General features: G+C 39.8%; 1 protein-coding gene across 1 annotated transcript; it reads right to left on the bottom strand.

Moving 5' to 3' along the window:
• Positions 1–634: 634 nt before the first annotated feature.
• LOC107760137 (pyruvate dehydrogenase E1 component subunit alpha, mitochondrial) lies at positions 635–9,059 on the bottom strand. Its single transcript, XM_016578155.2, has 8 exons — positions 8,148–9,059; positions 7,628–7,707; positions 5,897–5,974; positions 3,748–3,843; positions 3,590–3,661; positions 3,413–3,466; positions 3,244–3,309; positions 635–1,000 (listed from the first exon to the last, which is right to left on the bottom strand). Exons 1-8 carry the CDS (start codon positions 8,821–8,823, stop codon positions 956–958), a joined length of 1,167 nt encoding a protein of 388 aa, XP_016433641.1. The 5' UTR covers positions 8,824–9,059; the 3' UTR covers positions 635–955.
• Positions 9,060–26,353: the final 17,294 nt, after the last annotated feature.

Consider the following 26,353-nt stretch of genomic DNA (forward strand, 5'->3'; position numbering starts at 1 on the left):
TCAAATCAATAGGACCTCTAACCTACGACGAAGTGATAAGGTTCTATTACAATCTGAAGCTAACTGGTTCATCAGAATAACATAGGGGCAGATTTCTCCAAACAATAACCACTTATGCTAATTCATTCTTGTAGGTTAGGTAATATATAAAAAAGAAAAGCATAAGAGAAGAAGAGGGCTGGAAGGAGCAAGTTAAGGGTTTTAGGACTCAAAAGAGGGGGAACATAGGAGTTGAGAGATCTAGACATTGATAGGCAGAATCGAGATGCAAGCAGAATTACCCAAACACCGCAGTTATTCAAAAGAAAAAAGGTTATAATAGAGACAAGAATAACAAATGGAAAAATATGCTCAACAATGGACACAAAAATAATTAGTAATCCTTGGCTTGAAATGCAATTCTGCAGGAGATATTCCATTCAAAAAAAACTTCGCCTTCGTCCACCCCAAACAAGACCGAAAGCATTTAGCAGAAATTTAACATTTCAAGGAATTCAGGTCCAATCATAAAACCACTTCCTTCTCCCTAATATGCCAAATCTGCACTTTGCCTTTGTATTGAGGGCACGATTAACAGTGTGGCTAACATTGCTTCCCTCAAAAAAACAAGTAACAATTTAGTTATGGACACAAGTCGACACAAAAATTGAGGTAATAATGTTAAGAGTACAAAGCAACTCAAGCTACAAAAGTAAGTGCTTGCATGCTCAAATTTATTACTATATGAAATTGCAAATTTGTAAGAAATTTCATAAGCCAACTGTCTGCAGCAAGAGCAAAAAATCATAAACAAAGAACCTTTTCCTACAATAAAGATTAACAATTCCAATATATATGCAATCAGAAGAAACTCGAGCTTTTTTCATCAGAATTATTGTTGTCTGCAGTTATCTCCCCCTCTTCAGGGTCCAACTTCCAAGCAAGGCAATCAGAAAATGCAACCATATCCTTTGCCTTATGGAAGTGTAGTTCTGACTTCTTTCCTATCTGCTCCAAAGGCCTGAAAAGCACACACGCCAGTCAGTCATGCCATCTAAACATGAGAAACTAGTGGTTCACTCAAAAACAGACCTTTCCTTCAAGAAACCCATCATTTATGAAACATTCTTTTATTTGCTATATAGCCATATTATTCTTCTAATTACTCAGTGTAATAACAATCTACCATTCCCTGTAACAAATCAAATCACTTTTTCTGCTGCCCAAGAACTAGATCACCTCTCTACATCCATACTAAAATAAACAGGTTAAAGTCATCATATAAATACTTCCGGGAACAGAAAAATCATCTGGTGGCTTCTGCAATACCACAAGCCACAGTAATATTTATAAGGAACTAACACAATGAGTCAATCATAAAGAAGAACTGTGAAACATTTTGAACATCCAACCCCAAACAAAACCTTAAGACAGGGTGGACTTGTCCAAAAACTTTATGCACCTGTGGATATTTTATGTCGAATGTGGGATATAGCTCAACACCCTATTGTATGTATAATTCAATTGTTAAAATTTACACGTGAACTTTAATGTGGACTTACCAAAGGTTGTCTCTAATACCAGATTACACGTGAATTGAAGAGTACTTTTGCTTTTGGTTTGTTTTTCTTTGACAGGCCTTTTTTTCATTTTTCTTTGACAACCAAAGTGGCAAAAAAGCTGGAGAGTAAGCCTTGGCTCTGGAGCAAAAACGGTAGGTTTAACAGGCTAAACTTAGAGTAGACAAAGGTTAATAGACTAAGAAGTGTGTTTTGAGCAGAGTAAGTGCCTTGATGGGCTAAACTGAGAGAGAGAGAGAGAGAGAGAAGCCTCGACTGGCTCAATGGACTGAGTTGAGAGAAAGAAAAAGAATAACGGGCATACCACAGTAACTGAAAAGACTAGCTTATAAAAAGGGAACACATCTATTTGCATACCTCTCGCAAACCCCCTTTCGAATCGATATGGGAGAGTTCTCTTTCAATTTTTTTTTTAATCAGTAAGTTTAATACTTTAATTCTCTTTCAATTTGTTCATTACGATCTCCCCCGCTTGAGGACCAATAATTGCGTTCAAACCCAATCCAGCACTCCTATATACAATACAACAACAACAACCACACGTGGAATCCCATAAGTGGAGTCTGGGGAGGGGAATGTGTACGCAGACTTTACCTCTACCTTATGAAGGCGAAGAGGCTGTTTCCGAAAGGTCACTCCTATATACAATAAACAATATTATTCCCACACAATCTGAATTAAACATCGAGGATCACATTGAGATTGTTGGTTGCTTACGAACTCGTTGCACAATTCTAGTAAGTTGCTCATTTCATCCATGAGAAGGTACAAACCTGGCTCCGGATCCTCCATAGCTTTTGACACAGAGTAATTGCTTAATAATGCTACTCCATCCCTTTAATTACATAAGCTCTGTTTAATACTAAGAGACCAGTCTCCCAACTTTTCCTAATGCTTCTTCCAATCACTACATACTCCACATGACATGAACAAGCTCCAAAGAGGTTCAATTATAACCGGTGTAATCAAACTGAAGAAAGAATAACCACATCCTAGTGACTATACTATATCACAATATGGAACTAGTGATCAAGAGATAATCAAATCAAGCCACTAACATGCTACTGCAGTTAACAAGAACGACTACCCTTCGCAATTGATGGTCAACAGGAAGGTAAATCTAACAGCAATATCTAATCTACTTGGTCCAATTAGGCATTCTAGTGCCAACTACAGCTTAGGAACCTTTTCTTGCTTCAGTCAAAAAGTGACCATAATATTGAATAGACAAAGATCCCCGATCCATATCAATTGCAAGGTAACATCGTCAAGCGTAGTCTATTAACTTAAACGTTATAGGCCACTTTTAGAAAGGAGTTGCTGTCACTAACACTACTTCTGAAATTTAATAGGCAGTCCACCATATAGCATCTAAGCATTATGTAAAGTATTTTTCACTTGTCAAACATGTGTCCTAACAAATATAATGGGCACACATAACCAATCTACTGGACATTTCGGCACTTCTGTATCATAAAAACTCCACAGAATCATAGTATCCAACTTCAATACCTCTTTTTTTTTTCCGGGGGGAGGGGTGGAATGAGATGCGGGCTTTCTTACATACCTAAGATAATTTTATATTACCATTATGATAATTAAATGGTTATAACTAGACTTATGAACATAGGTATCTTCTTAGTATAACAAAGAGCTAAAAAGCTGGATCGAAACAACTGCGCACCTCAACTCCAAATCCTTTCACATATACATTGGTAAACAGTTCTGAAGGATCAGGCATGGGACTCTCCTGAAAATAAATGAGCAATCAGTAATCAGCTATTATGCCCTAAAGAAATTCCTATAATTCTAGGATCATGAAGAGATAGAACAAAGTCACGTCATCTTCTCACCTTTGCTTTAGCAATGGCTTCATCCACCACTTTCCTCTTTTCTTTCTCGATATCCTACACAGAACAAAAAGAGAAAAAATAGTTTAACAGCATTTTACAGGTCAAGAGTCACATACCCAATCTATTATCGGATATATGGTACCAGGTTCCGAACTTTGACATGATATCAAAACTTACCTTCAGCTCCTTCTCAGTGGCTATATCGTGGGCTAATATGAGTTTCCTAATTCTTTCAATAGGATCACGTTCCTGTAATGACAAAGATAACCTTATCAAGATACGTCATGACTCATCAGCACATTCAGAATGTTAAAAAGTCTAAATAAACTATTTACCTGTCGAACACCACTAATCTCATCACGTGTACGGTAGGTGCTTCCAGGATCAGACATGGAGTGACCATGGTACCTGTAGGTGTCCATTTCAAGAATCTGAACAAAATAGAGAGAGGATTTAAGTTAAACTGCCATGATATGGAAAGAATGAAATTAAAACATTGGAAGAACAAACGGAATTCGCAACAACTTCAACAAGCAATGACATGACAGAGTAATAAATGAAATGAAATAAAAGTTCAAAGTAATGGAACCCATTAAGCGTTCAGCAAACATTGACATGATTCAACCACACTATTCCAAAGGATCAATATGCATCATAAATCTACAAACTGGCAATGGAAGGATCAGTTACCAGAAGTAATAGAATAACTACTGTGAATCACAAATTCTCTTAAAGAAGAAAGGAGAGCAAAGAAAACAAAAAATTATCTCTAGCAAGCTGATGAACTTTTTTTCTGCTCCTAAAAAGGGGGCTATGAGCATGAAACACATTAGTTAAACAGAGAACACAGAATAGTGCCATGTCACTCAAGACACCAGAAAGTTTAATGGGAAAGAAGAAAATACGGCAAAGGGCCAAATATACCCATGTACTTTTGAAAATGGTTTAAGAATACCCCTCGTTATACTATTGGGCTATCTATGCCTCTGCCGTCATACTTTGGAACAAAAATACCCTTATTTTGGATGGAGTGCCACGTGGCAGCACCAGATTAAAATGATCCATTTCTTTTTTTACCCGATCCATTTAAAAGAAACCCATCACCCGACCCAAATTTCAAGAGTTGTGGACTGTTTTCAAGAGTTGTGGACTGTTTGCTGCAGTTTTTTCTTAGTTTTGGACTTGTTTTCTGCTGGTTTTAGTGTACCTTTATGGGGTTCAATGCGCTGAAATATGCAGCCTTGTTTGAATTGTGTTCTACAGTATTTTAATTATAGTTCTCAACTATTTTGTGTTGGATTTAGTGAGATGAAAAAAGAGTTAACAGGTATTACAAAGTAGATACAAAATTATGTCCTGTGTGATGTAGTTTTGGTAAATTATGTAAGTGCTTTAGTCTTTGATTTCCAGTTTTACTTTTGGCTAATTATCCAGATTTGCATATATATGTTAGTTGCAGTTTTCCAATTTTATTTTTCTCGTACCTAGTTATTGCTATTCAGAAAGCATGTCAGAGAAATTGACGTGCAAATTATCAGTTGTCCAATATTTATTTCCTTAGCATGGATTTGTTTTTGGCTTCTTTTTTGGTTTTATTCTGTTAATACGTATCAGTTGAAATGGTTGTGAAATGCTAGAATAGAGATATGGAAACGTACGCAGCAAACAGTCCACAACTCTTGAAACTTGGGTCGGGTGGTGGGTTTCTTTTAAATGGATTGGGTAAAAAAAGAAATGAGTCATTTTAATATGGTGCTGCCACGTGGCATTCCATCCAAAATAAGGGTATTTTTGTTCCAAAGTATGACGGCGCAGGGGCATAGATAGCCCAATAGTATAACGAGGGGTATTCTTAAACCATTTTCGAAAGTAAAGGGGTATATTTGACCCTTTGCCGAAGAAAATATAATGACTGCTAATTCATGTAATCTGAAAGGTCTAGCATCTCATATTCATCTCTTCCCCGTGCCACTTTTCTCCTTTTAATATTAGAGGTAACAGCATAATTATAGTGAATCAAAAATTTCAAAATATCCCTTCAAGAAGAAAGGAGAGCAAAGAAGAACAGAATTATCTCTAGCAAGCCGATGAACTTTCTTATGCTCCTAGAAAAGTGCTCTATGAACTTGAAACACATTGGTCAAACTAAGAACCATAAAACATGGAATATACATGTCAAGAAACTAGAATGTTTTATGGAAAAGAAGAAAATATGACGACTATTAAGCCATGTGATTTGAAAGGTCTAGCATCTCATATTCATTTCTTCTCATGCAACCTTCCTCCTTCCAATATTACTTGTTTCCAACCTTAGCTAATACATGCAACTTTATGGCACTACCTATGAAGAGTCCTACGAATATCTAATATCCGGTATTGGAAACATCTCTCCACACCACATACACAAGATATTCGATCACCAAAAATCTCGTGAGGAATGAAACTACATATCAATCCTGGAATTTAGGCATGCTATGTACTTACAATTGGTCCATTCTTGAGGGCATGCTCCTTGGCAAATTTGCATGCTTGTTTCACAGCAAGTGCATCCATGCCATCCACCTGTTTTGAAACATAAAACAAAGAACATCAATAGCACATTTTTACAACCTTTTCAGATTCTTTATTTTGATTTTCACTTAGAATGATCATTGGGTCTTTATCTTGGCAGTAGGAGAAAGCTTTCTCATTTTTCTTTTTTCCTACTACGTTGGAGATGTCGGTAGTAAGGATACAACCGTTTATTCTATAAACAAGCAATTAGAAATATTGTCTCTTGCTCAATGCTTTTATTAACAAAAAGCAGAAAAGAGCGACAAGGTCCATGAGACTTGAAGCAAAATCGAGAAGTGAAGCACACAAATTTGTTAAGTGAAGCACACAATTCATGACATTAAAAAGTATACTCAACATAAATGAATTTAGTACTATAATGATCAGATTGCAATTGATATAACTAATTTATCCAATATACAATAATATCGATATAAATCCAACTCCTCAAACTTGAGATTCAAAACTAGTTGAGATCACTCCGCGAGTCCTTGCTTTGAAGCACACACTTTCATAAATGGCATAGCTTCACCTGTGGAGCAATAACCCCTCACTTAGAATTGCTTCATCACTTTAAGAACAAAAGCGATGACTTTTAATAACACCACCCTGCTTGTCCACCTAATAGTTCAAAAATACAACCACCCCTTGACCCTTGAGGGATGTGAGCCTTGAGGGCCATCCTCAACCGAATAAATGCATGAGAGAAACAGTTTTTGTCATCGCAGGTTTCTTAAAACAGTTTTCTCACATAAATTCTTCATCAATTTTACATTCATTTAGCTTTTGGACCTTAACTTTCCCAGTTGTTAGCTATTTAAAAAGACTTCCCAATTTTATCTCCAGAGTCTAGAGCATCATGCATACATATAATCATAGAGCATCATGCATACATAAAATCATACTTATCCATGAAGATGTAACAGCTGCAAACTTTCATAAGAATTATAGTTCTGCAGCTGTCATTCATGGGTTCTGAAATAGCTGTTATATATCTCTCTCAATTTTTCCACACCCAAGGTTATCACCTAATGGTCAATGAACTTGAAATGGACCATGAAAGACCAAGGTTCAAATCTCAACTGAGGCAAAAAAGGTTAGGTAGTTTTTTTTGTCTATCTTAGCCTTGGGGGCAAAGTTACTTGGTACCTATATTAGCAGGAGGTAGCAAGTATGGTGTGTGCTAGTCAAGGTGCAAGAAAGCTGCCGGCACCACCGTTGTCGGAAAAAGGAGAATAAAAAAGACTTTCACAATTTTTTTCTGGAGTTCTAAAGCATCTTGCTGCAAGCAATAACCTAATAAAGCTACATACATGTACTATGACTATATTCACAAAGAATTAACAACTGCAGAGTTAAAGAACTTCTATGCTCACATTAAAATTAATGGTAAAAAATGAGGATAGCACTAACAATCTTTATATGCTATTTCATTCTTTTTAGTTAAGACGACAAATTTCAAAATATATAGTCACAGACAAACTTTTTAAAAGCTAATCTAGCAGCATATTCCAGGCTTCAAATTGGAGAGAAGCTGGCCATTCTACATATCTGATGCCAAATATTGTCTTCAGTACCTACTAAACACATAAAGTAAAGATGAAAGCATCCAAATTCCATCTACAAATCATAACAATGGATTTGCAAGTGACAGAGTGTCACCTTCAAACCAGGAACATAATCCCCTCTTTTGTAATAGGCTGGACTTTTTGCAGCTCTCCATTCTGCTGTCCCCATTCCATCTGCATCAACAAAATCAATCACGCAAATCCTATGCATTTAGTCCAAATTCTTTGCTTCCAACTCATATAAGGCCCAAATAAATTGTTCTCTTTTTTCATGCACATCAAATGCTATTCATAGTACTAAATCTGCACCACATAATATTAACAAACCCACTACTCCATTAGAGTATAAAGCACATACATTCTTATAGTATGAGTTCAAGTAATATACAGTGTAAGTGTAAGAATTTACACTATCAATCATATTTACCTATTGTAGCACATAACCTGCTTTATTTTCAACATTACAAATCCCACATTTTTACCAAGCTTTACCAGTAGATATCTTTTAGATGATCTGACAGTGTAGATCTTTTTTTTAACCAGTAATAGTGTATATAACATAAACTTTTATATTATACCTACAGAAAAAACAAGGAAAAAAGTATAAAACTTACAGTGATTATTCTCGCAGACAAGAATAGCAGGAAGATCCCACAAAGCAGCCATATTCAAAGCCTCAAACAACTGTCCTTGATTAGCAGCACCATCACCATACATCGCGAAAGTTACATGCTCCTCTTTCGAATACTTTTGCGCGAAAGCAAGTCCAATACCTAAAGGAACTTGAGCACCTACAATCCCATGACCTCCATAAAATCCACTCTCCTTCTTATAAAAATGCATTGATCCTCCTTTTCCTTTCGAACACCCATCTTTTCTCCCCATTAGCTCCGTAAATGACTCGTATAACCCTCCGCCACGCCCTAGGAATAAACAGTGATCCCTATAAGCCGTAATGATACAGTCCTTTTTGGTAATTGCAGCTTCCATGCCTATGGCGACGGCCTCTTGGCCGTCGTAGAGGTGGCAGAATCCGCGGATGAGTTTCGCCTTGTAGAGCGAATCTGCGGCGATCTCCATCCGCCGCATCTCCGCCATGTCTTTGAAGAAAGTCATGAGTTCGTTGGCGCTTGTCTCGACGGCGCGTGAAGGAGGATCGATGTTGTGGCCGGTGAACGGGAGGCTAGTCTCGACGGTGATGGTGTCGGACGATAGGCGGCGCGTGGCGCAGATGGCGGCGGATAATGGCTTTAGAAGGTGGTTAACCGTCCGATTTGTGGATAAAGCCATTTTGATGGTTGAATTGTTATGTAAGTTGTGTGATGGGAATGGTTGAGTTTGTAGATGGAGAAGAAGGGGTTTGGTGAGGGGAGAGGAAAAAGGAGAATGTAAAGTAGAGAAATCTCAGCAGCCTACTGAACCGGGAAAGAATTGAAGCTTTTCCCTTAACAATTTTTTTTTTTTTTTTGTAATAAATCAACCAAAACATAAAGACAGCATTACATATGACTATTAAGTTGTCCCAAAAGTTCTTCAGCGTAAACTTCCCTCTTTTTAAACTCAATTCGTCCCTTAAGTTAGAAGGTATGCTTATTTTAATGCTTATTCCACGAGCACATAAGTTTTATAAGTTTGCAAAAGCTAAGCAATTCTAGTCCAATTGACGGAACAAAATTGTCAGTTGTTTTCATGTCGCTACTGTAAAAACGATTCTGATACAGATTGACTTTTCCAGATTTCATTTTTTCCTCTTATTTCTGCACTAATAAAGAAAAAATGAAGATAATAGAATCACTCTAAAAATCAGAAAAAAAATATTGATAATGAAAATAAATCACGATAGGGACAAAAATATGAAATTGGGAAAGAAGGTCATTGTTAATTAGCTTGTCCATGTAAAATACATACTATGTTACTTCAGTTAGTTCTAAACGATCATCACTTGGAAGTTTCGTCAGTTGGACCAAAAATGCTAGAAGCTGTAAGCTTAAAGGATCATTCAAGCTTAACGTAATATAATAGTGAAAACAATAACCTTACTCCCAAACTCAGTGGATCATTTGGGTAAAAACTCGAAAAATTCCTATGGGGTCATCTACTTAGTGCTGCCAAAGTCAACGTGGAAATACATTTTCTTACTTTTCAAGTGTTAAATTAATCAAATTACAATACCTTAATGAGAAAATATATAAATTACTTCCTGCATTTCATTTTATGTGAATATTTTTCAGAGTACAAGGGTCAAATCGACTAAGTTTTATATAAATTCAAACATAAATTTTTCAAAATTTTAACCTTTTTTTTTTACATATTTAGAAACTAGAAAGTAATATCATAGGCGGATCCATAATTTAAATCCTATGAGTTCAACTTTTAAAGTTTTTAGCATTAAATTCATTATATTTTTAAAATTTATGGGTACATATATACTATTTTTGTAATTTTAATAAATTATTATATATAAATTTACCTTGCGTCGAAAGTTATAGGTTAATTGAACTCGTTGGTTGAACACTACATTCGCCCCTGAGTAATATAATTACAATAGTTAACAATTCAAATATTTAAAAAGTATTTTCCAAAAACATGATTAAAGAAAATCTTATTTGACTCTCCAAATAATAATTATGTCACATAAAGTGTAACCTAAGGAGTATTACGTATTAAAATTTAGAAATTCCTTATAAATGTTGCACGTGGAATGAGAAGACATTTTTCTCTTACAATCCATGTTTTTATTTTTTATGTTGATATTTGATTCGATACAAAAAAGAAAGACTTTTGAGACATAAATTAAATATAATAATATTTAAAATAAATACACTTAAATCTTGTAATTATTAATAAGGAAAAGGGCCAAATATACCCATCTACTTTAGTATATTGTTCATATCTACCATCTGTTATACTATTGAGTCACATCTACCTTTACCGTTAGCCTACTTTTTAAAAATACCCTCCACCTAACGGAAAGCCACCAAATTAAAAAAAAATACCTATTTTTTTAAAACTCATTAATAACTCATTAAATCTTTTTTATTTGCTGCACTTCTTCCTTACAGATTAGTCATCTCCTTCATAGTCATTTGTTGAACTTAAGATGTGAAAGACATAAAAATACCGACAATCATATATTCATTTATATATTGAGTCATGATTCTTTTAATATCCTTATTGTATGTTTATTATATTCTACCTTTTCAATTTTTTTTCTTCTAGCTTTTCTCTTTGTTTTTTCCCACCATACAGAATTGTACCGAGTATTCACCATGATTTTTTTCACCATGATATGAATGTTTATAGTATCTTATTAGGTTGATAATTATGAAGTCTTAAGGCAGCTATCGAGGTATTTCTTCCTCCAACAATGAGCCTTTGTTGTGTCGATATCAATGGTGACTCATTATTTCGATGAATCATTTCCTCCAGCAAGCAATAAAGACATATGAACTATTTAGGAATAGAAAGAGCCCGCTCTAACTTGGGCCTTGTTATATAATAGAAAAAAGGTTTTAATTTTAAATCCAAAGGGAGATAGAACCTAATAAGAATGAGGAAAAGGCATAACCAGAAGAAATAAGTGAATTTATCCAGTTGAGCCATTCTTGATTGATTGAGACAAAACGATTCCCTCAATACAACTTAACTTCGTCAAGCATGTACGAGTAGTGAAGAAGTATTCTAGATGTACAATGCAATTTCGGTATTAATATTCCATTTCAGTTGGAAAATGCAGTCAGATGTTTGGGGCAGTGTAAGTGATCAAGGGGTCCCCGACCTACACAAGTGGCTTTTTAACCCACATTTTGAAAAGTTCTGTATGGGGTCGCTTCTGTAACTGGATAACTAGCACTGAAAACCGTCTTTACATTGGATGGTTTGGTGTTTCCTTGCGAGCAGGAAGCATACCAGCAGCGTGTGTTGCGATTCGATTCATTTTAGTAATGAACAAAACAAATAGGATTGATTATGTATCACAATTTCGGTCGGTCGGTTGGCCTACCTAACAGATGATGAGATTCTCGATCGATTTGATCAAATTTCAAAAAGTCTTTCTCACTATTCAGAACAATGGAGCTTTCGATCAAGATCTTCTCGCCTCACCCGTTTGTGCTCTCGCTCGAATCGGAACCTTTATGCGCTGGTAGGCTTTCGACTCAATCTAATAGCCTACTTATCGGGTGCCAATAAAAGAGAAAGTTTTCGCATGGGCTCATCATCTGATGCAGAATAAACTTGAGTACATATAGGATACACCAGTGCTAAAACCTTTTCTCGAGATATCTTCCAAACTATTGGGGTCGTTGCTCCAGATCTTGTTCTTTGTATGACACTCTAAACTCTCTTTCTTACGCGAGATAGAAAGTGTAACTACCGAACCTCTTTCAACTTGTCCTGTCTTTGGATAAGTATTCCAGTCCTGATTGATTGTTTTGAAGTGAAGGGCTTTTTCCTACTAATGAGTACAAATATGCAGCCTTAGTATTAGAAAACTAAATTCAGTTCTAGCAGTTGCCATCTCACGAAATTGGCCCATTCGCCAATTTGACGTGAAAAATGCCTTCCTCCATGGTCTTTGACTTTAAGAGGTATACATGCAACAACCTCCTGGATTTGTTGATCCTTCTAAGCCTACTCATCTTTGTCGCTTTCATAAGGCCATTGTTGGTCTTCATCAAGCACAATTGGCATGATTTCAACGGTTCAGTACTTATCTTCTCCAAAGTAGCTTTCGTCAGAGTGTTGCAGATACCTCCATCTATCTTTCTTCACCATTCCCCCTTGCTTTCGTTTTGCTCTGCTAGTGCGTGGCATTCCTTGCTCGCGGAGCGGCATACCCAAAAAAGAAGCGACTACCTTACTTAAGCAATTCTTCTTATTCTTTCTTAGTTGTGCATTCCATTCTTAGCAGAGGTTCCTTCCATATAATCCCTCGAAATACTTCGTTCACCTTTGAAGAGTGAAAGGATCATTCAAAGCAAGCGAGTGTTCTCGAAGAGAAAATCGTGATGGAAAAAGCGTGAGGAGAATTCTAAACTCGAGATGTTAGAAGGTGCAAAATCAATGGGTGCAGGAGCTGCTACAATTGCTTTAGCCGATGAAGATCCTGAAACGGAGTCCCTAGTTCACAAGCCTGTACCATAGCTAGCCCGGGTTGAACCATACTCCGTGGAAGCACACGTTTTAGGGCAGACAAATCGATCAGGTCAAATAATCCGTTCCAGTTCCTGCTACCCTTCTTGTCACTCGGCATGAATGAAGTTGAATACCCGATCTTCTTAGACAGAGCTTAGTCCTCTTCCCTAGTTTCCTTTCTTTTTTGTTATGTTAGCGAAAGACTTAATCCTTAGAATTAGAAAGAGAGAAAAAGTACATGACAAAAATACAGAGCTAACCTCAACAATGGAGGAAGGAAGAGCAAGACTACTAACCCATCCAATAGTATTTAACATCCAAAAAACTGCCAAATAAAGCGCGTCCCATGCCGAAATATCACAAGTATGCCTCTCTCTGTGTCTAGGGATTCCTGGGGCATGAGTTAAGCATATAGTTGATTGCTCTTTCTTTCGATTGAGCGTCGGTACTTTTGGAGTCTCTCTCTATAGGCGTGCAAAACAACAGAGCCACTGCTCTTCAGGGTGATGAGGTGGACAATTCCTTACTCCAGCTTCAAAGTAGCATCTTTGCATGAATCAATACTAACTCCTCAGCCAACTGACCTTCGATTTCGAATATTAGAGCAGAAGAACTACGTAATGGCGGATAGGGGTGGTTTATGCCCTTATTTGGCTTCAAGAAGCATTAGAATCCCTTATTTAACTTGCGGGGCAATCAAGGAATAAAAACTAATGGTATTAGATAGATGTCTTCTTCTTTACTGAGGGAGTAGGTATGGGGTGCCTGAGCAGGTTGAAGAGAGCTCTAACAGGCCTTGGAGGACCGAACCCACGTATGTGGCAAAATATAAGGATGACTTGTGGCTAGGGGTGAAAGGCCAACCAAGATCGGATATAGCTGGTTTTCCTTTTCAGATGATCAGCCACACTGGGACTGAGACACGGCCCAGACTCCCATGAGGGGCAGCAGTAGGGAATCTTGGTTATATGCGATGTGGCGAAAAAGACTGATTCAACGAGACTATAAAAAAAACTGACTTTTCCATTTACCGGAAGAAAGGTCGTCAAACTGAGCGTCTAAAGGGTATTTCGAATCTCGATCAAATAGCGTAGCACGGGACCGCGCCAAGCATAGCGAGTTAGGTATGGGCTTTCTTGATGAGCATTCACGCACCATATTTCTTATTCTGCTTTAAGCATTTGAGCAACGAGTAATTATCGCAAAATCACGCCTTAATAATCATAGTTAGATTTCAAGCTATAGGATGGGATACTCATAATTCTTAGTAATAACTAAACTTATAAGGAAAAAAAATTAAAAAATAATTAGAGGAGATTCAATTTAATATCAAACTAGAGTCTATGAAAATCATCAAGAATAAAATAAAGTACACCACCAAGTTGGAAAGTAACTTAACAACCTAAGTACACTAACTTCATGCATTAACCAAACACAAAAATTGATGAAGTATATATCAGTTGTTACCGACATACAAACTAACTATCAAGTGTGCATTGTATTAGACAAAGGGATGTCATATTATAACCACAAAAAATACAACCAAACGTGATAACATGATATCCTAACGCCACCATGAACAACTAAGAACCAAAAATATAAATTCTTACTAATCCTACTTTCACCATTATTCTCAGTCTCTCTCTAAATGAATAAAATGTGTTAAGAAGTCTCAGAAATTTAGGTTCCGTATTTTTATATGATGGGTTTAACGGGTTATGGGTTAATGAATTTTTTTTAAAATGATTATTTTATTAATCTGGTGAATTCCGTTAGATGGGGGTATTTTTAAAAAGTTTTGTTAACGGTAAGGGTAGATATGTCCCGATAATATAACGGATGGTAGATGTGAATAATATACCAAAGTAGAGGGGTATATTTGGCCCTTTTGCCTTATTAATATGTCTTGATATCTTATAAAAGTGTCTCAAGCTCGACAAGTCCTCTAATGGAGGAAGCTTCTAGAGAGAAGAAGAAGAGAGCATTTTGGATAAAATGAGTGTGTGTGTGTTCATTAGCAAATCCTCCAGAAAACTATATACAAAGCTCCACTAACTAACTCTTAACTTACCAATAGACAGCTGCCACATCACCTCTAACTAACCAATCTGTTAACTAACTATCAACTAACGAACTATTAACAGACTATCACTAGCAACTAACAATACAAATCATAATACTCCCTCTCAAGCTGAAGGGTGCAAAATGTTTAGCACACCAAGCTTGCCTAGAAGATACAAGTGCTGAGCTTGACATAACCCTTTGGTGAGCAAGTCAACTAGTTGATCTCGAGTGTTCACATAGATTGTCTTGATGGCACCATCTTTGATCTTGTCTCGAATGAAATGACAGTCAATTTCGATATGCTTCGTATACTCATGGAAGTTGGGGTTAGCTGCTATTTGCATAGCAGACTTATTGTCACTAAACACTGCAATTGGGGTCTGAATGGTCACTCCGAGCTCCTTGAACAAACCAAGCAACCAAGTTACTTCCGCTACAGCTGAAGCCATGCTTCTATACTCAGCTTCAGCAGAACTTCTAGACACTGTTTGGTGCTTTTTTAACTTCCAAGATATCAAAGATTCTCCAAATTTAATGGCATAGCATGTGACTGATCTGCGGATATTTGGGCATGCTTCCCAGTCTGAATCACACCAACAACTTAACTCAGCAGCAATCCCAGCTTTCAGCCACACACTTTGACCTGGAGCATTCTTCAAATAGCTCACCACTCGAAGTGCAGCTTCCCAGTGTGATCTCTTAGGATGCTGCATGAATTGGCTAAATGTTTGGACAACATAAGTGATGTCTGGCCATGTAATTGTAGCATACATAATCTTCCCAATCAGCTTCTGGTACAAAGTAAGATCCTGCAATGATGCATCTCCCATAATGCCAGTGATCTTGTCATTTCAACTGTAGTCAGCTTCAAATTGGTTTCCATAGGAGTGATAGCAGGTTTGGCTCCACTAAGGCCCATATCAGAGATTAGCATAATGCCAGACTTTGATTGGTTTAGTATAATGCCAGATTTTGATCTAAGAACCTCAATGCCCAAGAAGTATTTGAGTTCCCCTAAATCCTTTAGTTTGAATTTCTGATGGAGCACCTGCTTAGCTTCAATGATCAAGTCTGCATTCCTACCTGTAATGAGCAGATCATCTATATAGACTAAAATGACCATTATGCCACCCTTTTTCTTCAAGGTTAATAGGGAATAGTCATGACTACTCTGAGCAAATCCTGTTTCAAGCAATGCCTCTGTCAATTTGATGTTCTATTGCCTAGAGGCTTGCTTAAGCCCATATAAGGATTTGAGTAACTTGCAAACCTTCTGCTCCCCCTGTCTCCTAAAACCTTCACGTAGTTCCATGTACACTTCCTCATAGATATCACCTTGCAAGAAAGCATTGTGCACATCCATTTGGTACAAATACCATCCTCTGGATACTGCTAGTGCTATCACAGACCTGACTATGACCATTTTGGCCATAGGGGAAAAAGTGTCATGATAGTTAAGGGCTTCCTACTGATTGTACCCCTTGGCAACCAACCTAGCCTTAAATCCTCTCAGCTTCTCCATTGGCATGATATTTGATCTTACTTAGAGCCCATAGTGTTCTTTCCTGTAGGTAAATCAACAACTTCCCAAGTGTGATTGTCATGCAGAGCTTGGATTTCTTGTTTCATAGCTTGAATCCATCTAGTGTCTTTGGATGCTTGTCTGAAAGTCTTTGGTTCCACCAGGCTTGAAAATTTAGACAAGTAGCTGCAGTAAGTGGGGGCAATATTATCATAAGAGAGATAATTTTCCAAAGGATATTTACTGGAAGCTTTGTTTGGTGCTATGTAGTCCTTCATCCAAATGGGCTCTTTAGACTCCCTAGCAGATCTTCTGATAACTACTGGTGGAGTTGGTGTTGTTTCTGCTACTTGTGGTGCCATCTCCTGCATTGTCTCTTCCTGTGATGCTGTAACCTGTTCAGGTTCAGCACTTTCAGTGACTGATTCTTCAGGTTCAAAATACTCAACGGTATTAGGTGTGTGAGTTGTAGTAGTAGGTATTTGCACTTATTGCACATCCTGACTTTGTACATTATCAAGCATGTCAAGAAACCAGGATTGCTCTGTGTCTAAGTTTGCAGCAAAAGGAAATTTTGATTCCTTGAAAACTATATCCCTACTCATTAACAATTGTTTGCTATCCAATTCCAGCAATAGATAGCCTTTCTGTCTCTCAGAATAGCCCATAAGAACTGCGGGTCTAGCTCTTGCAGCAAACTTATCACCTTTGGGTACAGTGGTTGCATAACATAAGCATCCAATTACCCTTAAATGCTTCAGGGATGGAGACTTAGAGTGTAGCATTTCATAGGGACTCTTTCCTTTGATGGCTACAGATGGCAGCCTATTAATCAAGTACACAATAGTTGTAACACAAATGCCCCAATACTTAGTTGTCATTTTGGACTGAAACTTTAAAGCTCTTGCTACCTCTAATATATGTCTATGTTTCCTCTCCACAAAATGTAAGTATGATCCCGTTTTTAATTTTCGTTCGCTGATTTTACTTCTTCATCCTTTCTCATCAGCATTTTTCTCGAAGCAGCCGTTGCTTGGATGCCGGGCGTGGTTCCCCACCTCGAGAAGTGGGTGAGGAGCCTGGTTTCGACGTCAACATACTCCGAGCGCGCGTGGCGCCATTTGTCAAAGGGCCGGTGGGAAGCTCTTACTCATGGTAGGACTTTTTCTTAGATTACCGATTTTTCTATCGTTCGAGCATTTTCTCAAGCATGAATTTACTTACATTCTTCTTTTGTAGGTCTCGAAAAGGATACGGCTATGAGACCCCCGTCTGGTGATGAAGATGTTTTATTGCCTGTCTCGAAACCGGTGAAAGAGCATAAAAGAAAAAGGACCTCGGACTCCGAGCGTCAAAAACCTAAGAAGAGAACAGCCCGTAAGCCCAAGGGGAACATAATCCCACTGACTATGGAGTTAGTCCAAAGGCTAAGGGAAGAAGAAGAAGAAGAAGAAGAAGAAGAAGAAGATGAAGAAGAAGAAGAAGAAGAAGAAGAAGATGAAGAAAAAGATGATGATTCCGGGCTAGTGGCCTGTGCACGAGCTAGCACCAAGTTTCAGAGAGCTTCGAAACCGGTGTGAGCTAATATTGCTCCGTCTAGGACTAACGAAGTCGAGAAGGAGGCTTCGGCCCAAGTCCCCGATCCAAGAGGAAACGAAGATGCTTTACCTTAGGGCAAAGAGACCCTTGAGGGGGCGGTGGATGCCGTTGATGAAACTGGGCTCGAGTCTTCCCCAGATGGAGGCGGTGCCCCAAAAGACCCTCTTGGGGTAATAGATATCGGGGATTCTCCCTCATTTCCTTTATTTTCTGACTCGATGATACGTGAAGCTCAGGCCGTGGAGGCCTGTCACGAGGAAGAAGCCCGTGGAGAGGAAAATCCTTTATGTAGTTATTTTGTTAGAGTAGAAGGTGTCACCGGTCTGAGTAACTTGGCGGTTTCGAAGAAGAGCTCGGGCGAGGTGGGAGCACCTTGTTTTTTCAACGAAGCCCAACATGCCCTAAACCGGGTAAGTACATGTTTACTTTGCCGATGTTAATTTTCATACTTGTGCTTTTATTTTTATATAATTCCTTCCTTCTATTTTTGTATGCTTCTGCACTCTATCATGAAGCTTTCTTCCGATCCCGGGGGGGGGGGAGCTGAACCGGTATGAAGTCGAAAATCAAAGGCTTACTGAGGAGAGAAATGCCTTCAAGCTTCTCAATGAGCAGAGGGAAGATGAAGCAAAAGGACTTCGGGCTGAGCTAGGAGCAGATCGGGAAGAACAAGTTGATATGGCCGAGCAAGTAAAAAGAATATTTAAAGTTAATATCATTGACTCAGACGCGATGGCTAATAGTTCGATCCCACAGATCCAGCAAAAGTTTGATGTGATCAGGCAACTTCGTGTTGAAATGGACGCAGTGAAGGCGGAGGCCGAGGAGTGGAAAAAAAACATGGACCGCCCTGCCTCAAAAAAGAAGGCTTCCCGAGCTCAACTGGCCTCGGCTGAGACCCAGCTCCGAGGCTTGAAAGAGAAGGCCTTGGCGCAAGTCAAGGAAATCGAGGATTTTCAATCTCGGTTAGGCTCAGTAACTTTTGATCGAGAGAGACTGGCCTCAGAACTTGTAGCGGCCAAATCAGAGGTCAAAACAGCCACGGGAAATACTGATGCAATAGTGGCCGTCTACCGGTCCGATGCTGAAGCTGCTCAGGTTTGAGCGAAGGAGGTTGCCGAAGCTGCTCAGGCTCGGGCAAACTAGGTTGCCGAGCATGCTAAATGCTAGTTTTGAAGGGAGACTCTCAAGGAGATCCATGCTCGTTTCTTCAGTCTTACAGCTGATATCAAGAATGCTAAGGATCTCGAAGTCGAAGCCAGAGTGTTGGCTTTTCCTGATGATGAGGATACCGGGAGTATGAGCTGATCTGAAAGCGAAGGTGGCCTCGAGGGCGAAGATGCTGCTCCCGAAGAGGACTAAGTCCTTTAGGATTAGTATGTTTTGTGTTTCTTTTATGACCGTTTCGGTCTTTTGTAGAGAAACTTGATCGGGCTATGCTGCCCTTGTAAATGATTTTTGACGTATATAAAAAACTTTCTTCCTTTCTGTCTTATAGGATTATGAAGTTGTATTCTAAGATCCGAGGTTTAAACAATTTGATTGGAACTGAATTAGTATAGCCCATAGACTTTATGGTCGAGTGAGTGCTTGCTCGAACTCGAAGTAAGGTAACCCTTAGGTTTTTTATTTGAGCGAGGACGGTCTTTCGAACTCAAGACAAAAAATAGCCCTTAGGCTTTATGGTCGAGTGAGTTCTTGCTAGAACTCGAAGTAAAGTAACCCTTAGGCTTTTGTAAAAATGATTGTTTATGGATTTGTCCCCTTTTCAGCTTGAAAGAACCCCACTTTAGGGATCAAGTAGCCCATGCCTTCGCATGAAATAGGGAATTGTTTGAGAGTTCAAATAATTTTGTACTCATTAGAGTTTTTGAGGCTTCGGTGTTTATCGAAGCCTTTTACGATTTTGCCGGGGGTAGCCCATTTAACCAGTTCATGAAAGATTTTGAAAGCCTATTTTGTTACGGAATTCGGACATCTCCGATCCGTGTTAATTCAGTCGTAGCCTCTTTAGTTCAGGATTTGCCTCTTGGACTTATTTTCCCGTTTTACTTCGAGCTTGTCCAAAGTGTCAGTCCCTGAGTGGGGTGGCCGTGGCCTATAAAATAGAGGATTGCCTAAAAGGTCTTTCGATCTTCGGAGTTTATATAATTCGATCTTGTTGATTTTTCGGACGGCAGTCCCCGAGCGTGGGGGTAATTATCCGAACTTTGGTTATAGTCGGCCCTTAAGCCCGTTTACATAATAGGTCGAGAGTATGGAATTGTAAAGGAAAATACTTCTCTTTATAAATGATTATACATGCCTACATGTTTTGTGCCAGGGCTCGAGCAAACTATGTGGGCAATGGTTCGTTTGACCGTTTGGCCCTTACAAATTTTTCATATCGTAACCCTGCTGCTGTGAAGTAATTTCCTTGTATCAAAGTTGACATTCGAGGGCAATGCCCCCAGTGTTCGAGGTTGATTGTAAAGAAACCTCGGATACTGTTGAATTGTTCTAAGTTAGCACGATCAATGGTTGCCTCATTAAAAACCTCACCGGAAAACCCATTTGGGACAAAACCGGTCTAAGGGAAAAAGAGTGCAATGCGTGCTTTCAGGCCGAAAGGCTTCGTGTCAAAGAGTCCCTCACTGTTCTTGATCGAACACCTGCAAGGGTTAGTTTTAAAATATAAATGAAAATGGAAAAGGGTCGTACCTTAGCAGTAGTATCGTTTTAGGTGCGATACGTTCCAATTGTTTGGCAGTTGTTCGCCATTTGTCGTGCCGAGCTTGTAGGATCCCTTTCCGACGAATTCCAGAACCCGGTACGGTCCTTCCCAGTTTGGACCCAGTTTCGCTTTATTCGGATTTCAGGTGTTGAGGGTGACTTTTCTTAGCACCAAGTCCCTAATGTTAAAATGTCGAAGATTGGCTCTTCGATTGTACCATCTTTCGATCCGCTGTTTTTGGGCGGCCAATCGGACGAGAGCGGCTTCGTGTCTTTCGTCCAACAATTCTAAGCTCGTATGCATGGCTTTGTTATTTGACTCCTATGTTGCATATCAAAACCTGATGCTAGGTTCTCTGACCTCGACCGGGATCAGAGCTTCGACGCCGTAAACTAACGAGAATGGTGTTGCTCCGGTACTGGATTTCGATGTTGTGCGGTATGCCCATAGGACCTTGGGTAATATTTCTCTCCATTTTCCTTTGGCGTTGGTCAATATCTTCTTAAGATTTTGGATGCTGGTTTTGTTGGTCGATTCGGCTTGTCTGTTCCCACTGGGATGATAAGGTGTTGATAGGATACTTTTGATCTTGTCTTGAGAAATTTAGTTACTTTGCTGCCGATGAATTGTTTTCCATTATCACATACAATCTCGGAGGGCATCCCGAATCGACATATGATGTGGTCCCAAATGAAGTCTATGACTTCTTTCTCTCTGACTTACTCAAAAGCCTATGCTTCAACCCATTTAGAGAAATAATCATTCATAAATAAAATAAACTGAACTTTACCTGGGGCCGACGGGAGAGGGACAACGATGTCCATTCCCCATTTCATGAAGGGCCATGGGGAAAGGATCGAGTGGAGTAGTTCCCCGGGTTGATGAATCATGGGTGCATGCCTTTGGCATTTGTCGCATTTTCGAACGAATTCCCTTGCATCCTTCTCCATATCGTTCCAATAGTACCCTGCTCTGATTACTTTTCGGACCAGCGATTCGGCACCGGAATGAATTCCACAAGTTCCCTCGTGAACTTCTCGTAGGATGTAGTCGGTATCTCCTGGTCCTAAACATATTTCCAACGGTCCGTCAAACGTCCTTCTAAACAGCGTTCCGTCTTCGGATAAAGTGAACCGTGCTGCCTTTGTGCGCAGAGTTCTCGATTTCTTTGTATCCGATGGAAGTTTCCCGTTCTTTAAGTACTCTATGTACTTGTTTCTCAATCCTAGATTAAACTTGTGGAGTTTATCTTGGCATGCTCTTCTTCGATTATCGATTTCATGAGTTGTACGGCAGTCCCCGAGTTGAGTTCGTTGTCCTCGATCGACGAACCTAAATTTGCAAGAGCATCAGCCTCGCTCTTCTGATCTCGAGGTACATGTTGCAAGGTCCATTCCTTAAATCGATGTAGAGTCATTTGTAGTTTATCCAGGCACCTCTTCATTCGGTCTTCTCGGACTTCAAAAGTCCCGTTAATTTGGTTTACCACGAGGAGGGAATCACACTTAGCTTCTATGACCTCTGCTCCCAAGCTTTTAGCTAGTTCGAGACCTGCAATCATGGCCTCATATTCGGCCTCATTGTTAGTCAATTTTGTAGTTCTGATAGACTGTCTTACTACATTACCTATGGGTTATTTTAGCATGATGCCTAGTCCGGACCCCTTCGCGTTTGAAGCACCGTCCGTAAAGAGGGTCCATACTCCCGAAGATGTACCCGATTTTATCAGTAGTTCTTTTTCAACCTCGGGTACGAGGGCCGGCGTAAAGTCAGCCACGAAGTTTGCCAAGATTTGAGACTTGTTAGCGGTTTGGGGTCGATATTTAATATCGTACCCACTGATTTCTACGGCCCATTTGGCCAATCGACTCGAAAGATCGGGTTTATGCAAAACATTTCGAAGAGAATAGGTTGTTATAACACATATTAGATGACATTGGAAATACAATTTTAGTTTCCTAGAGGCACTTATTAAACCAAGCGCTAATTTTTCTAAGTGTGGATATCTAGTTTCGGCCTCACCCAAGGTTCGACTAACATAATAGACAGGGAATTGCATACCTTTTTCTTCTCGGACCAGGACTCCACTTACCGCTATCTCCGAGACTGCCAAGTATAGGTAAAGTTGTTCGTCCACTTTCGAGGTGTGAAGCAGCGGTGGGCTCAATAAATACCACTTTATTTTCTCTAAGGCCTGCTGGCATTCCGGAGTCCATGCAAAATTGCTCTTCTTCTTACGCAGTGAGAAGAATCGGTGGCTCCTATCTGAGGATCTCGAAATGAATCATCCTAAAGCGGCTATCCGCCCCGCCAGCCTCTGCACGACCTTTATATTATCCACTATTGTGATATTATCGATAACTTTGATTTTATTGGGGTTGATCTCGATTCCCCGGTTGGACACCATGAAACCAAGAAACTTGCCTGAGCCAACTCCGAATGCACATTTTTTGGGGTTGACCTTCATATTGTACTTTCTTAATATATCGAAAGTTTCCTGCAAATGCTTTAAATGGTCCTCTGCTCGTAGAGACTTAATTAGCATGTCATCAATATAAACTTCCATTGATTTTCCTATTTGTTCTTTGAACATTTGGTTTACTAGGCATTGATAAGTTGCACCAGCATTTTTTAGACTGAATGGAATTACATTATAATAGTAGGTACCATACTTAGTGATAAACGAGGTTTTGTCCTGATCCTCCGGGTTCATCTGTATCTGGTTGTAACCGGAGTAGGCATCGAGAAAACTGAGAATCTCATGGCCGGCCGTGGCATCGGTCATACAATCGATATTTGGCAAAGGAAAAAAAATCCTTGGGGCATGCTTTATTCATGTGTTTATAATCTATACACATTCTAAGTTTGTTTCCCTTCTTAGGGACTACCACTACGTTTGCTAACCATTCAGGGCACTTTACTTCCCGAATGGATCCTATTTTGAGAAGTTTGGTTACCTCGTCCTTGATGAAGGCATGTTTGACTTCGGACTGGGCCTTTCTTTTTTTGCTTTACCGGGCAGAATTTATGGTCCAGGCTTATTTTGTGAGTGGTAATTTCTGGTGGAATCCCTATCATATCGAGATGGGACCAAGCAAAGCAATCTGTGTTATCTTTAAGGAAATGAATAAGTTTTTTTCCTGAGCTCGGGGGTTAGCCCCGTGCCCAGGTATATCTTTTGTTCGGGTTGATACTTGGCCAGTGTGATTTGTTTCAGCTCTTCGACCGTTGACTTGGTGGCATTGGAGTCATCGGGAACTATGAAGGATCGAGGGATCCAGTAGTCATCATCTTCGTCGATCCTTTGCTCCTGCAATTGGGTCAAGGCCGGTATCTGTGGTTGCTATTTGGCCTCATGTTTTCCCTTCGATCCTTTCGTTGATGAGAGTGTCGATACTGGTATCACTTCATCGATTGCAAACATTTCCTTGATGGCGGGTTGCTCCCCGTACACCGTTTTGACTCCCTCCGACGTTGGGAACTTCATAACTTGGTGAAGGGACGAGGGCACTGCCCTCATGTTATGGATCCGAGGCCTTCTGAGCAGGGCGTTGTACCTCATGTCACCATCGATCACATGGAACTTTGTTTCTTGAATGGTCCCGTCTACGTTCATTGGCAAAGTAATTTCACCCTTGGTGGTTTCGCTTGCCATGTTGAAGCCGTTAAGTACTCGGGATGCGGGCACGATTTGATCTTGTAGGCTGAGTTGTTCTATGACCATTGACTGAATAATGTTGGCAGAGCTACCTGGATCAATCAAAACACGCTTAACTTGATTTTTATTCATAAGGACATATATTACTAGTGCGTCGTTGTGGGTTGTAAGATCCCCTCTGCATCCTCATCACTGAAAGATAAGGTCTCCTCCGGTACATAGTCTCGAATCCGCTTCTCCCTCGTGATCGACACCTTGATGCATTTGAATACGGGCCCTTGAGGAATATCGACCCCTCCAACAATCATATGGATCATGTGCTATGACTCTTCTTGCTCATTCTGTCTGTTTGAATCTCTGTTCTTGAAATGGTTTTTAGCCTGATCGCTTAAGAATTCTCGAAGATGCCCTTCGTTGAACAAACGGGCTACCTCCTCTCTCATCTGTCTGCAATCTTTTGTTCTACGACCATGGGTGCCATGATATTTGCACATTTGATTAGGATTTCTCTAGGCCGGATCAGTCTGTAGAGGTCGAGGCTACCTGGTGTCTTTGATGCGCCCAATAGCCGATACAATAGTTGATGCATCAATGTTGAAGTTGTATTCCGATTGTCGTGGTGCTTCTTTGGGTTTGACATTTTTGTCGAAACCTCTTTTACTCATGAGCCCACGAGATCTCTGTCCTCGATCATTTCTTCTATCAGTTCGACCGGGGTTGCGTCCAGGCCCGCTGTTTCTCCGATCTTCACCGTATTGCTGATATCGATCTCTGTTTGACCGTGGTTCCCGGTCAATATCCCTTTTTACTCTGTTAATGGTCCTGTTTGGATAAACGGACCTGGAAGGAGTCCCCAACTTATCATCCTTGACCCTAATCTTTGACTGGTACAGATTATGCACGTTGGCCCAGATTACAACAGGATATTAGATCAAGTTTTGCTTCAACTGTTGTGAGGCTACCGAACTTTGTATGTTTAGGCCTTGAGTGAAAGCCTGAACGGCCCAATTGTCGGCAACTGGGGGCAGATCCATGCGCTCCATTTGGAACCGAGATACGAACTCTCTGAGCATCCCGTTGTCTTTCTGTTTTACTTTGAAGAGGTCCGACTTTCTAGTTTCGACCTTTATCGCTCCGACGTGCGCTTTGACGAAGGAATCTGCGAGCATGGCAAAAGAATCAATGGATTTAGGTGGTAAATTATGGTACCATATCATCGCCCCCTTTGATAAAGTTTCTCCGAATTTCTTCAGCAGTACTGACTCAATTTCATCGTCCTCTAGGTCGTTCCCCTTTATTGCTCATGTGTAAGAAATGACATGCTCGTTGGGGTCGGTAGTTCCCTTATACTTGGGAATTTCTGGCATGCGGGTTTTTTTCGGAATAGGCTTAGGAGCTGCGCTCGGGGGGGAAAGGCTTTTGTACGAACTTCTTTGAATCCAAACCCTTCAAATTGGTGGTGCTCCCGGAATTTGATCAACTCGGGAGTTATATGTTTCCACATTTGTTTTTGTCATTCACTTCAATCTTCTTCTCCCCCGATTCGATTCGCTTTGTCAGCTCCTCGAACATTTTCAATATAGCGGGGTCAGTTCCTGACTCATTCCCACTTGACCTCCCCAGCGCTGGTTCGGCCCTGTGAATAATTTCCTATGATGGCTCAGGTTCGACCCTACTCGGTGCGTGGTTCTGATTTTGAAGTTGTGCTATTGCAGCTTGTTGAGCCTGTAGCATTTCGAATATTATTTGAAGGCTGATTCCACCTTCTTCGCTGCCCTATAAGTTCTGACCGACTGATCGAACGCTTCTGCGGACGCTATTTTCAGGTCAACGTCTAGATTTGCATTTAGGGCAACATGGGAACTGACGTCGATTGGGTCTGCAACTGGTATTCCCTCGGGGTCAACTGGAAGCACTTCATTTTTTGGGGCGGCTACGTTGTCGTTTTCGCCATGAAAACCAAGGCTGTTGTTGATGTGTGTAGGTACTGCCTGAGAGTACGACATGCTGATCCTGGAACCAAAAATGCTTACAAAAACAAGTGTAAAACAGTGGGCGCCAAATTATTTACCCTAAAAGCAGATAACAATTGAATTTATATGTGGTTTTAAGGATACGTGATATTACT

This window comes from Nicotiana tabacum, chromosome 12, assembly GCF_000715075.1.
Source record: "Nicotiana tabacum cultivar K326 chromosome 12, ASM71507v2, whole genome shotgun sequence".
NCBI lineage: Eukaryota > Viridiplantae > Streptophyta > Magnoliopsida > Solanales > Solanaceae > Nicotiana > Nicotiana tabacum.